The sequence below is a fragment of the Lacerta agilis genome, chromosome 14 (genome assembly GCF_009819535.1).
Source record: "Lacerta agilis isolate rLacAgi1 chromosome 14, rLacAgi1.pri, whole genome shotgun sequence".
Classification (NCBI taxonomy): domain Eukaryota; kingdom Metazoa; phylum Chordata; class Lepidosauria; order Squamata; family Lacertidae; genus Lacerta; species Lacerta agilis.
Window position 1 is genome coordinate 49,686,199 of NC_046325.1, and position 14,435 is coordinate 49,700,633.

The following is a 14,435-nucleotide window of genomic DNA, read 5'->3' on the forward strand; positions in this document are numbered from 1 at the left end:
GCTCTTTAAAGGTGCTTTGACCACAGGGTCAGTTGAGCCTCAAAAAACAGTGCTGGATCAATAAGCATGCCCAGGCTGGGGAGCTGGTTTGGGGAAAGTGCAGTCCCATCCAGAATATTCACCTGAGTGGATGAATCAACAATTAGCAGTACCTCAATCTTGTCTGGGCTAAGACTCCATTTATGCATAGAATCACAGAACGGCAGAGTTGGAAGGGACCCCAAGGGTCATCTAGTCCAACCCCCTGCAATGCAAGAATAGAATCATCTCAACTAAAGCACACATGGCAGGTGGTCATCAATCTGTCCCTTCTGAGGGAGTCCATACCACTGTCAAACAGTTATTATTGTCAGAAAATTCTCCCTGGTGTTTAGTCAGAATCTCCTTTCTTGTAACTTGTATCCATTGGTTCGGGTCCTACCCTCTGGAGGAGGAGAACACAGGCTTGCTCCATCCTCCATGTGACAGGCCTTAGATACTTGAAAATGACTATCATATCAGTCTCCTCTTTACCAGGCTAAATGTACCCAACTCCTCCCACTGTTCCTCATAAGGCTTGGTTTCCATCTCATACAGGCCATTACTGGTCAAGGACAAGCACAGTCTAATGAAAAAATAGATATAAAGCCTGATGTCATATACTACAGTAAATACTAGCTAAACCCTGGGCTAAATTTCTGGATGAATGTTCAACAACACAAGAGAAAGACTAGATATCTATTGAGCTCCCCCAAAATTACTGCTAAGGGTCAAGCAGTAATCTTCCAGTCCACTTTCTGGAAACATCCATCCGAAGTGATGGTGTTTCCTGCTTGGCAGGGGGTTGGACTGGATGGCCCTTGTGGTCTCTTCCAACTCTATGATTCTATGATAAGTATGAGGGGAATTACAGCCATTTAGCCTGGACAACATATCCAGAAGGATACTGTGATTCATAGTATCAAAGTATTGATACTTTTTTCTCAAAGGGACTTTGGGAGACAAGCACCTTATATAGTTCTGCTGTGTGTTCTCCAACATGGTACTTTAATTCCACCTTGCTCACTTAAAATACCACTCTGTAACCCATCAGCGATTCTCTCTTACAATATTTTCAATTAAATGTGGACATTGGTCTGGCATACCCAGTAGTCTAGGATGCTCCTTTGTGGTCCTTTGTGGAGCCCCTACAGACAAATCTATTAAATAAATAAATAAATAAATAAATAACCTCATCCTATAACAAAACCCAATTAACCACCAATATCCTGGAATTAGAATGGAAACAGAAAGCACACCAGTTCTCCAAGGGACCTCAAATATCGTTAATCTAAGAGGTGCATACTTGGAAGCTTTAGAATTCAATGATTGCTACGTCTTTTATTTATGTTAATAAAGAATACTACAAATTTTAGAAACAAGAATTCCAAACTATTGGCTAATGTGTTTAAAAGGTAAAGAGCTACACACAAGATCTTATCAGTGAATGACCTTTCTGGATCTTAGGTTTAGGAAAGTATTTGTGAATTGTTATTGCTGTTGTTTTATTTTTTGTACCCCGCCCATCTGACTGGGCTGTCCCTGCCACTCTGGGTGGCAGCTTCCAACATATATAAAAAAATAATAACGCATCACACATTTAAAAGCTTCCCTATACAGGGCTGCCTTCAGATGTCTTCTATAGGTTATATAGTTACTCATCTCCTTGACATATGAGGACGTTCTACAGGGTGGGCATCAACACCAAGAAGGCCCTCTGCCTGGTTCCCTGTAGCCTCACTTCTCGCAGTGAGGGAACTGCTACAAGGCCCTCAGAGCAGAACCTCAGTGTCCGGGCTGGGCGACTGGGGTGGAGATGCTCCATCAGGTATACAGGGCCAAGGCCATTTAGTGCTTTAAAGGTCAGAAGAAGAAGAAGAGGAGGAGGAGGAGGAGTTTGGATTTGATATCCCGCTTTTCACTACCCGAAGGAGTCTCAAAGCTGCTCACATTCTCCTTTCCCTTCCTCCCCCACAACAAACACTCTGTGGGGTGAGTGGGGCTGAGAGACTTCAGAGAAGTGTGATTAGCCCAAGGTCACCCAGCAGCTGCATGTGGAGGAGAGGAGATGCGAACCCGGTTCACCACATAACGAGTCTACCGCTCTTAACCAATACACCACACTGGCTCTCAGCACCAACAAATCTGAAATATTATGTAGACATATACTTCCCCACCAATCCAGATGTTGCACAAATTACAACATCTTTTTGGACTCACTCTGTCCCTATTTTGCACCTTTCAGTCTCTTCAGGGAAGCTCTTTCTCAAATAATTTCTAAGAAGGAAACAGACCATAATTAGAAAGCTTAAAAATCACAAGTCACCGGGCCCAGATGGGACTTCTGGGTGATCCAAACAAGTGTTTGGAGCCTCAGCTTCAGGGCTGATTTCCTTAAAAATTGATAGGTTTGATCTTTTTGCAGTCCATGGGACTCTCAAGAGTCTCCTCCAGCACCATAATTCAAAAGCATCAATTCTTCGGCGATCAGCCTTCTTTATGGTCCAGCTCTCACTTCTATACATCACTACTGGGAAAACCATAGCCTTAACTATGTTGTTGTTGTTCAGTCATTCAGTCATGTCCGACTCTTCGTGACCCCATGGACCAGAGCACGCCAGGCACCCCTATCCTTCACTGCCTCCACAGCTTTAATTATATGGACCTTTAAAACAATACACGAATATAAGCTGCTCCCTTAAAATTCCACAGGCACTCACACCTGTTCCATTTTACTGTTTCAGCAATGGTATCGTAAAAGCCAATTTTTGTGAGGTCACAAATTTAAGCCGCACTTTAACGTTTCACAGTTAGAATTTGGGGGGAAAGTGAGGCTTATATTAAGGCCAATATGGTATGTAGAAATTATCTGTTGTATAAAGCAATTTAACGTTAGCATGAAGAGGAACTTTTTTAAAAGTAATACTGCAAATACTAATGACACCCCACTATGATCCTTGCTATTTCCGACAGACAAATCCTAACTATAGGAAACTGGTGCAACTTACATGACGGTAAGCTGCCCCTATCCTAAACTCTGTTGAGGAGCACCTGGGATGGGGCTAGTGCTGGCTGAGTGGGCAGGTGAGTGTCGGCCTGAGGATTGGGTCCTAGGTCCAATGACCAAGCTGAACAGGATTCAGCATAGGTGCAAGACTCTCCTTGCCCCATCCTCCTCCTGCCACTCCCTCAGAGCACCCCTGGGCAGAGGTTCCACCGGCTGAACTGGGGTGAAGGATTTATGCCAGTGTTGCCACAACTCAGCTGGGAAATCCTAGTGGATTTTGCATTTGGGTTGCACTAATTGCTTCTCAACCTATTTGTTTCACCAGTAATCTACATAATTAACTCATGTTCCTGAAGTTATGCGTCATTAAGATGCTCTGGGCAACTTTCCAAATTCAAATTTGTTACTAGTTCACCACAAGTATCATCCAAAGAAGAGAGTGGGTATGCACCAAAGACTAGGGATGGGGGGGGGGGAATCTGTTCCAGTCCAAAGCTCAAACAGAAGTTCTGCTGCACAAAATGCCCTTACGACATCATTAACAGAAAAAGATCACTTTCAACATTGGTTTTATTTTATTCCATTTATGCTAGCTTCTCTGGGTGTTCGTCACATTGGTACTGTGGCAAATTCAGTCAATGGAATGACAAAAACAATGTTGGTTAGAATTCTGATGCCTGAAGCAAAAACTCTGAACACACTGAATGTGTGCAGGGCACCAACCATAATTGTAATGAAGAAAGGTGAATGAAAGATCCAGCTGCAGTATAGATTTCATGAGGTTTTAAGAATCATTATTATTGTTTATATACTGTTCAATGCCAAAATAGGCTTCTAATGGTTCAGCATGAAAACCAACTATTTTAATATTTATTAAATTTATTTAATATTTAATGTATATCAAACTATTAATATACAAATATTCATAATTAAAATACACAATAAAACAGAAGGTAAGTGCATGGGACCTACTAACTAGAATTATAAGAGCATGCAATCATGTACAGGTTTACTCAGAAGTAATTGTGTCCAGCTGGATTTACTCCCAGGTGTACTCCCACACACACACACCCCTTTCTACTGGTCCTCACCACATTACTGTTCACAACACATACAAAAACCTGTTGGGGGGGGGGTCAGCTCTAGGTATAATTACTTCATTTAACAAACTCCCAAACAAGATATGCTTTGGTACCATAACCAGTCTTTAGTAAAGATTACATCCTTTGACATCAGCATAAAAAACCATGCAGTCGTGAAGCTCGCTGTGTGACCTTGTGATGGTTTAAAAACTGGAGCCTGCCATGCAACCTCTCAGAGTTGTTTGTGAACCATGTGTTGGTGGCTGCCAGATGCTTGAGGACTAGTAAGTGTGTCACTCACACTTGTTCACACTCTAAGACCAGGTCAGAAGAACAGTGCATGGATTGCAATTCAAAACATGGAACAATATATTTAGGAAAATCACGAAAACAGAACAAAACCATTCACCAGGGTGCTGCTATGCACAATAATAAAGTTGGTGTAAATTTTCCACAAGTGCCCTTTTCAGCATCGCCTCAAACTTTTGAGGTTCAACCATTGCAATATACTTAAAAATAATACCGTTCAGATGAGCAAGCCTCATCACATCTCCATCATCGCGGGGGGGGGGGGGGAGCACAGCCATGTTGTTTGTATCCTTTCATCATTCACGTCCTACACCAGAGGTTTTCAACCTTTTTAAGTCCATGGCTCCCTTGGCCAACTACATTCTTTCTGCGGCTCCCCTGCAGGGAAATGCGCTCTGAGCCTCAGAAGCGCAGCCCTTGAATGCAGAGCTAGCAGCCTCCTCTCCTCTCCCCTCTCCTTGGGAGTTCTCCGGGCATCCACCATAGCTGCCCCTACTCTCTGAGCTGCGCCCCCCACCCACCCCAAACAGGGGCCTGGGAAGACAATGCCCCCAGCCTTAGCGGCCCGACGGAGACTGGCCAAAGGTGAACGCCAGGCCAGCACCTTACTCACCTTGGGAGGCACCAGTGGCAGCATGGGCACCCGCTGGACCAGCATGGCAGAAAGACTCCCCTTTGGTACCGGTCACTCAGCTCCCAGGCAGGCATTGAACACAGCAAGCCAAAAAAAAGGCCAGTGTAGCACCTGCCTGCCTGCCCAGCCTCCCACTTGTCTGTCCATTTCCAACAGCAAGGGCTGGTGGACTGGCTGGCTGGGCTCCCTCACCTGCTTACTTGCTTACTCCGAGGCTGCCTCAGTTCCTGCCAACTGGCACCTCCTGGCCAGACCCAGAGGCACCATTCACATGTGGAGCTTGTAGCTAGAGCTGCTGCAACAAACAGCCATGCAAGTCTGGGGGAGGCAGAGACGCGAGGGGGCATCAGAGGAGGGATGGGAGGAAAGAGGGATTGTTGCCCACGGCACCCCATACCACATGGGCCTAGCTAGGATTTTTGTTGGGGGCAGGCTTTCGTTGGGGCAGCAGAACCTCATATTTGTATTGATTTTTATTGATGGGGGGCAGCTGGCCTCTGCTCCCCTGGCTACGCTCGTGCCTGACCATCATTCAGGGCACCCCAAGGTGCCACGGCACACTAGTTGAAAACCCCTGTCCTAGACAGCCAATAACCCTTCAGGCAGATGGCTACCTAACAGGCAATTAGATGGGTCATTGATTTGTGAATAGAAACAAATGGAAAAAACAGCAGCTGTACTGGAAGTTGTATAAGATATCCATGTAAGGGACAGCAGTAACATTAGATTTGGCCACTATAACTTGGTAGGACATTAAAGATCTATTTTGGGAGACTGCAAACACCTACAGAAACTGTCTGTTGGATAACCCCTGAAATGAAAACATATGGTATACTACTTCCTTCTAAAGAACACGACGTGCTGCTTACTCTTTTGGCTTTTGTAATGATGGGTGCTTGTCTGCTTTTGGCATTGTTTATTTCTATGAATCATGCCATCAGTGCAGTTAGAATGAGTTTAATACAAAAATATATTTAATCAATTATCTGTGACCCAGGTACAAGCTCCTGTCTAAGACCTAGCTTGGAAGGTACAAGCAACAATCTTGACCCTTAATGCTTACAGAAAGGATCAGCATAATGATCTGGTGTTGACCGGGAAACTTAAATTAGCACCCTTATGTAAGTAGGAAACAGGACAATGAAGTTCCTTTCAAGATGCCATTCTTATTCAGGAACTGGTCATATGGTATTCCCAAATTAAAGACCCCGTCCCCTCAACTTCAAAATACAGTAGTAGCACGTATAACCAATGGCTGAAAGAACTCACTAAGGAAACCCTCTCTCTTCTCCATAAGTACCGTTGGCCCCAAACTGTACTTAAACCACAGATTTTCAAAGCTTGGGTTGCTCACAATCTCCACTGGTATCCCCTTTTTGTTCTACACTCTCAAGGACCAACCTTACACTTTGATGGATCATAAGCAAAGGAACAGGTGAGAAACCTGTTGCTTTCTTGGCATAGGATTCTGAAGGGGGGAGCCTAACTCTCACAGGAGGTGCAGATCTCTGATCCCTGGCTTTCCGCTGTGCCTGCTTCTAGATCTGAATCCCTCCCTATCTTCTTTTAATGTGGGTCTGTGGCACATTGTTGCTCTCGCTCTTCAGGCTTAGGTACTTAGAGACTCTCTTTGCACCCTGTAATTAAGGTGTATAAATGCTCAGTGACTGTATTTATTGCCCGCAAATTTTGTTCCCTGAAGCAGCATCTACCGGTATGTACTCTGTCTCCTTCAGTTTCATGTAATAAACCAATCTTTCTTCATTCCTTTGGTGTATTCCTTTATTGAGCATAAGGTAAAGGGTAATCACAGTTTTTTATCTGCAAAAGAATCCGGTCCTTTCTGAGTACACCTGAGTGGGTGGGGGGTTCAGAGTGTTTGCAAGCTATTCACAAAATGGGGAGACAGGCAGTATAAAACTTTTAGCTCCGGTTTATAGCTTTCTATGAGCTTTCCCTTAACTGCCAATTGAGAAAGTGTGTGGGTGTGGGTGGGTGGGTGGGTGTGTCATGTGTCTAAAGTTTTAGGGCTTTCAAGCTAAACCACATTGATTTAAAGGTTGAGGGCTTTGAAGCTGAAACCAACTAAATTTAATGTCAGAGTTGTTGGCCTGGGGACCCCTAAATTTATGTAATTTACCCATCCCAGCTTTCCATGCAAATACTTTGAATATTCTTTCTTTTGAGGTTAATCATCTCATGGGAGGGTTTGTACTTAATAGGCAGAGGCTGGTTTTGCAAATGTCTAGGGTCTTTGTGGAAGACTCAATGGAATCCCTAATTGTTCATGTTCCATTAAAATTTAGGTAATTTTCTTTCTGCAGTTGCCTTGGAAACACTTATCGACCATTGGACAGACTTAATACCATAGACAGAAGAACACAAAGGAGTGTCTCAATTTTTTTCTTTAATACATATTGTATTTTGGAACATTTTATGTGGTTCTAAACTATATTAGGTGATATTAACATGGGTCTCAATATAGTTTATTTCCTCTTTTGAAGGCTTGGGTGGCCTCACTTTCATAGAGTGCCCGGGAACACAACTCCTGGCCACAACTGCATCTGGGACAAAAGCCAGTTTTAGAAGGAGAAAGCATTTTCTGAGTGTGACATAAGCAACAGGTAAAACTTTTCACGATTGCAGAAAAATCTTAAAATCTTGTCAGAACAACCAACTGCCACACCAACGTGCTGTCAAGAGGTTGCTTAGCAAGGAAGGAGATGTGACATTTCTAGAAAGCCTCCCAGTGAAGTGTTTGTGCATTTGGGAAGATGAATGTTTTAAATCTGACAGGCCACTAAAACAATCAAGTAAGGTGTATGACTTTTTGTAAGGCCTGCTAACATTTAAAATTCAGTTATTTGGGGATTGGTTAATGCTTGCCAATTACATGAGACATATTTCAAGTATGTTAAGAAGTAACCAGGAGAGAGGTTTTGAGGAGTTAGGGAAGTTCATGGGGAATGAGAACAGCAAGTGGAGGAGGAAGCTGAGCAGAAGAGGCTCAAGGAGGACAAGACATTCACATCTTCTACTTTTTTTAAAGGAAGCTCAAAATCTGTGCCCCTTGCAGCCCTGCCTCCTGGTGCAATGGTACCACTGGTAATCCAGTCTTGCTTGAACCAAGAACTATGGTTAATGGCTTCTAAGCAAGTCAAAATTCAGAAGCCAACTTTAAAAATAGTTAACTGGTTTGTTCTGCTAACCGAAAAGGTTACTTCAATTCTTTCCACCTTCACAGGTTTTCTGCTAAAAAAAGAAGAGTTAAGCAGTTCCTCCCCCATTGGTCCTCCGCTGAAGACTGCACTCTCCCATGGCAGCTTGTGGTTTGTTTGTTTTTAAAAGAAGAAGTTGGGAGAAACGCCAACTCCCTGCATGTCACATATAATTTCAGCCTTAGAAGCATGCTTTCCAAGTGGCATGTCAATAAAGTGCAGTTCTCCACATACTGATAAATAAGGACTCTTGCAAACAATAAGCAGGCAGCACATCGCCCAGTATTTTAAAAAATAAGTTCCCCTGAAATCAACCAGCCTAAAGTACAAATCATTTCAGTGTTCTGTCAAAGATTAATTACATTTCTCAAGTTAATGAAAATATTGCCTCATTAGAGTTTTACCAGATAGAAATGTCAACCCTGATTAAACTAGCCATATCATGCTCACTGAAATATGCTCTTAGTTTTAGACTACAGACCAACAGACCTGACAGAAAGATTATATAACTCTGACATCCTCATTTGAAGAGGCAAAAACAAGAGAAGATGCAGAAAGCCAAATCAGAAATACTGTGTTCTTAACCGCAAATAATATTCCTCCACCTTCCCCCACAAAACCCCTTAATGCTAATGAAATACAGGAACAAAAAAAATATTATTCTTAAAATACAATGGACATCCACAGGACATCCCAGCTATTATTAAATTACTTAGATGTGATTGTGAGCTTTACAGGTGCTTTTAGAAAATTATATAACAAAGGAATTGAAGAATGATCAGAACCTCCTTGTTAAAATATTGTGCTTTTGTCTAATGTAAAAGCTTGTATTTTTGGAGGACTATAAAGTGCAAGAAAGGATGTGAAACAGTCTCAAAGAAACCATTCTGTGAACACAAAAGCCAACAGGAGGGCAACGTCACGACAACAAGCAGCTTTCTGCTTACCCCCAGCGCCACTTTCTCCTTACCGTGAATTCTTCCAGTGTTCGGTAGGTTTTGCCCCGGAACTCACAGTAGTTTTTCCTCTCTTTGCACTGCGGGCAACACTGGCTAGTGTCCACATGAATACAGCGAGGGTGGAGTCCGGGGCACTCGGGCTGAATGCACAGGGGGCCCTCTTCAGTGCAAAGGCACGGGCATGCAGAGGGACCTGGTGTAAACTTCTCCCCAATCGCATAAACAAAGCCACTCTCGTCCACACAGCCTTTCCCACGGTAATCTGGATATGCATAATCCTCTGGAGGCTCAGGGGTACCACCAGCAACATCCAAAAAGGAAGACTCTTCAGCAGCTGGAAACTCTTCCTGAACAACTTCCATTTGCCCTTGGGCTTGGAGACTCCCAAACTTGCCACTTGTTGCCTGGCTACTCAAAGCTTGTTTCTGCTTAGTCCAAGATTCCTTATTGGAATAATTTCTGCTGCCCTTGCTTTTCCAGTCTCTGGTGCCCTCCTCCCTCCCATTCCTGCCCATTTCGTTCATTTTCCCAGGTCTTGTCTGATTCTGGCTCTCCCGGGCTGATGTGTGATCCCGCTTTTCTTGGCTTGGTCTTACCTCCTGCTTGTCTTGAACTTTTGCCAGTTTTGGGAAAGATGCAGCGGAACTGCAGAGAGCAACCATCAAGCAGCAAGTCACAAGGAGAGAGCCAGAGAGAGCCCCAATTGCCATCGCAGAAGAGCGTGGCATCACCTAAGGCATCCCAGAAGGGCAGGGCACGCTTCATTCACATCCAAGGGAACCACTCTATCAGGCCACAGTCCCTGGAAAGAGAGCGGTTCAGACAACTCAGTTTTCAGCATGCATTTTTTGTTCATTGCAAACAGAATATATACACCTTTATCTGTCATGTATAGAAAGTCAAGGTATGCCAGTTAAAGTCTTGGACCTGGAGTTTCGAATTACAACACAGCCATGGGTTTGTCTGGCATTCTTGAAACATGATCTGCACAGTTAGCATATTTATTTATTTATTTTTAAAAGATAGTTCAGATATTTGGTATCTTATCATATCATAGGATCAATGAAAGAACACTGAGGGTCATCTAGTCCAACCCCCTGCAATGCAGGAATCCTGCCCATAGCTAACCCTGGATGGGCTCAAACCACCAACCTTCTGAATAACGCACTGACCCATTTTGCCAGGGGCTCACCGTAAATCATTAGAAAGGATAAATCAATATAATGCGTATGAGAATCCAAAACATCTGGATAAATATATAGTCATACAAAAATGAATGCTATTTATAAAAAGATTAACAGGGCAGATGCTGAAGACTGGAGAGGGAAGTATTACTGTATCTTAGTACAACGAAGAGCTCCAAATAAGATAAGCTTTGCATAGCTTTAAACCGTCTTTCTTTCTTTTTTACACTCTGAAGCAGGAACAAACTTCACAGATGCCTTTGTTTAAACTGTATGTCCATGGAAGGAAATGAACCTCCTCAAATCACAACAGACTACATAACAAGCATCTGTCAATATTTCCATATTCTGACTTCATGTGCCAGCATTTTCACTAATTTTTCATTCAGTCTGAGTAGAAGAGTTGCATGCCAGGGAATAAAATTATAATCTAGATTTATGAAAAAAAGCCTACACAGAGAAAAATCTCACAGTCCAACAAGCTACCGGTAAATTCAACAAACTAAAACCAAACTTGCATGTGAATTCCATGCAACAAAATTTCCTAACATTTCTTTCTCCTATACAGAATGCTTTCTCATTAGAGAACTGTGGTGTATAATTTAAAATAAGTTAGAAACAGCAGTCTCGAATAATAAATTCCCTGGATTAAATAAAGGTGAATCTAGATGTGCCATCAATTACCCTCCACATTAATTAGCATGTAGAACATGCAACCTCTTCTGTTGCTTGCCAGTGAAAAGAAAATACTTCTTCACACAACAGATAGTAAAACAACTGAACTCGCTCCCACAAAATATAGTGGTGGCCAGTGGAGGATCAGACAAATTCACGGAGGAGGAGGAGAAGGCAACTGGTGGCTCCTTGTCACGTGGATTTCTTCTCTTATGTCTCTGAGTACCAGCGGATGGGAATCACCAGAGGGAAAGGCGCTCTTGCATTTAAGTCCCCCTTATGTTGTTATTATTATTTATTAAATTTGCATACCACCCTTCACCTGTAGATCTAAGGGCGGTTTGTAAGATAAAATTACAATATAGGCTTTCCACAGGCCCATGGTTGATCACAATGAGAACAGGATGCTGGACTAGATGGGTCTTTAGCTTGATTCATACAGTGGTACCTCTAGGTGCAGACACAATCCGTTCCGGGGTGCTGTTCACACCCCGAAAAGTCTGCAACTAGAGTGGCGCTTCTGCACAAGCGCGGAGCACAATAGAGCGCTTCTGTGCGTGCGGCGAAACCTGGAAGTATACACTTTGCCGCATTCGCAAGACACAACATGAAGCTAACGCAACACGAGGTATGACTGTATGTTCCTATTTATAAATCAATCAATCAATCAATTGGTTAAAGATTGGTTATAAATTAATACTCCCACCATTTCCACTCAGGTCCTCTATTTTTAAACATAAATACACCTGATCTCACTTTCCAAGTTCATTCACAGCAGAAAGGTTTCATGTCGGCAGCTGAGTCGCCATGCGCGTGTAAGGGCCCCACCAGGGCTGATGTGACTTTGCTGCAGCATCGCTCCATTCTCCTATGTGCAGACATAAACAGTGTATACCTGGCTACAGAAGCTCATTTTATTATTTTTAAGCATACTACCCTTTTCTACAAGAAAAATGCTTATAATTCAAGTAAATTCACACCAGGGCAGCAGAGGCAAGTTCCATTTTATTCCTGTAATCATTATAGTGCTATGATTTAAGAGAGTATAAAACGTGAAAATGACCATGCTCAGAACTTTGTTTGATTTTTGTCTGGGTTTGTATGCTGCTTTTTGTTCATCATCCCCCGCCCAACACCAGGAATGCAGAAGCAATTGTAAAGCATGGAATGGTGAGTGGGGAGAAATGTTTACTAGGTGCCTCACAGATGACTGTGGGGAGGGCCTGCAAGATCATTAAGTCCAAGGACTAAAATGATCTTGGGGAGAATGCAAACTCATACATCCCTGTCCACAGATGTTGAGAAGCCAGAAGGAAAGGAATGAAAAATAAAATGAAGAACCATCGTGGTGTGATGGATAGTGGTGGATTTGAGACTCCTTAGTTCAAGTTCAGCTGAACACGTCAGTTACATTTGCACACCTTAAAGACTACAGTGTCCTGAGCGCTCCTACTTCATCTGTTCAGATGCTTGGAAACAGAGGCCATTACGAAGGGTCTGCTCCATCTTCTCACACTCACTTCTGGTGATAAAACGTGAAAAAGGCCCCTTAAAGAATGGCAAAAAACCTGTATGTGCAACTCTACACCATGGAAATATCTCTCCCAACCAGGGCTTTTTTTGTAAGAGAACGAGGGAGGCGCTCCTGCTGAGTTCCGGTACCTCTCTTCCTAGGAAAAAAGAGCACTGCTCCCAACCCACTTCTAGTTCTAGCACAGTTGTTGTCTCCTGCCTTTAATTTAGTTAGCATCTTACAGCTCAACTCACCTTCAGCCTCAGTTTCCCTGAGAAATAATACCCCAGGTTGGTAAGGAGTATGAAGACTGTAAAGCACTTTTCATGTTTTGAAATTTCATGAAGAAAATGAAGAGCAGTTCAGGGTTCAGACACTTGGGAACCTGCTAAAACCTCAGAGTTGAAAAACAAGGCAAAACATTCTAATACATTTTTTTAAAAAAATAAAAATCAGTAATAAAGACTGCATATACGCCTTAACTGTAGTTTGTTATGGGTGCTTTGAATTGTAGCTCTGTGAGGGGTACCCTACAATTCCCGGGATTTGGGGCAGGCAGGTGTAACATGTATGATGTGAATGCAGCCACAGAGTAATGGCCTCTTTGAGAATGGGAAATAATACCCCAGGGATTGTCAGGAGAATGAAGACTGTAAGGAACACTTCATGTTTCAAAATGTCCCAAACAAAATGACAAAACAGCGACAATAACAGCTCAGGGTTCAGGGAGGCTACATACCAGCACCCATTTGAGGAAGAGAACCCTCTCTGCCCCCTGGGGGCTGTACAGGGGCTGGTTGGGGTTGTAGCTCTTTGAAGGGTAAACTACAGTTCCCAAGATTCTTTGGAGGAAAATATGTGCTATAAAGGCGATGGTTTGCAAGAGAAACACACAGACAGACGGACAAACACGCTCACACCGTATTTGAAGACAACCCTGCTCCTCCCGGGGAAACAAAATGCAGGTTGCATCTCCATCTTCGAGCCAATTCCAGGTGGGCCAAGCAAGCCGCTACTTCCAGGAGCCGCATTTGGGCAGCGAGGGAGGGAGGGCTGTGTGCGGCGCGTCCCGGCAGCAGGAGCGGGGAGAGCGGCCGAAGGGCAGCAGCGCAGCGGGCGGGGGGGGGGTGGGCTAGCGGGGCTGCAGCTGCACGGACCCGGCCCGGGCGGGGGAGGGGGGCATCAGTCCGGGAGTCGGCTGGTCCAGCGGCGGCTGCCGCAAAAGCTGGCGGCTCCGTGGCGCTGCTTGGAAAGGCGCCGCGAGGCTCTCGGCTGCGGAGGCTGATGGGGGCTGCCGGCGCCGCGACACGACCCAGCCCCCCCCCCCCCCCCGCAACTTCCCTGTTCCCCAAACAGGCAAAAGTTCCCGCTCGTGAGGGGGAGAAGAGAGGGGGGGACCCCCTTCCTCGCCCGCCCGCCCGCCCGCCTGCCGGCGTTTACCTTTGCGCGCATAGCCCGAGCCAAGCAGCTGCCCTTCGTTTCCCGTCAGCGGCGGCGGCTCTCCTCGGGGCTGCCTCCCATCCTCGGCTGCACGAAGATGAGCGGGTGGACGGGCCGCCGCCGCCGCCGCCGCCGCCGCCGCCGCCCTGGCCTCTGGCCTCTCCTCCGCCTGGCCGCGGGCGCAGAGAGGCGCGGGGCCGGGCTCCTCCCTGGGCGTCTTGGCGCTGCGGTTCCCTGGCTCCGGAGGGGCGCGCGGCGCGGCTCGTCTCGGCAGCCTCCGTCCTCGCTGCCTCCGTCTGAGACGCGCAGCGAGCGGCTGACGCGGGCGGGGCGGGGGCGCTGGTGTCGCGCAACTCGAGCCGCGGCCGAGGGCGCCGCGCGGAGCCGGCCGCTTCC

The 14,435-nt window shown here is 45.1% G+C and overlaps 1 protein-coding gene across 1 annotated transcript in view; it reads right to left on the reverse strand.

Moving 5' to 3' along the window:
• VWC2 (von Willebrand factor C domain containing 2) overlaps positions 1-14,125 on the reverse strand; it is a 29,024-nt gene extending 14,899 nt beyond the window's left edge. The window contains exons 1-2 of the mRNA XM_033170161.1: positions 14,040-14,125; positions 9,239-10,029 (exon numbers count right to left, since the gene is read on the reverse strand). Coding sequence (XP_033026052.1) covers positions 9,239-9,955 — 717 coding nt within the window. The 5' untranslated portion in view covers positions 9,956-10,029; positions 14,040-14,125. The remainder of the gene's footprint in view (positions 1-9,238; positions 10,030-14,039) is intronic.
• Positions 14,126-14,435: the final 310 nt, after the last annotated feature.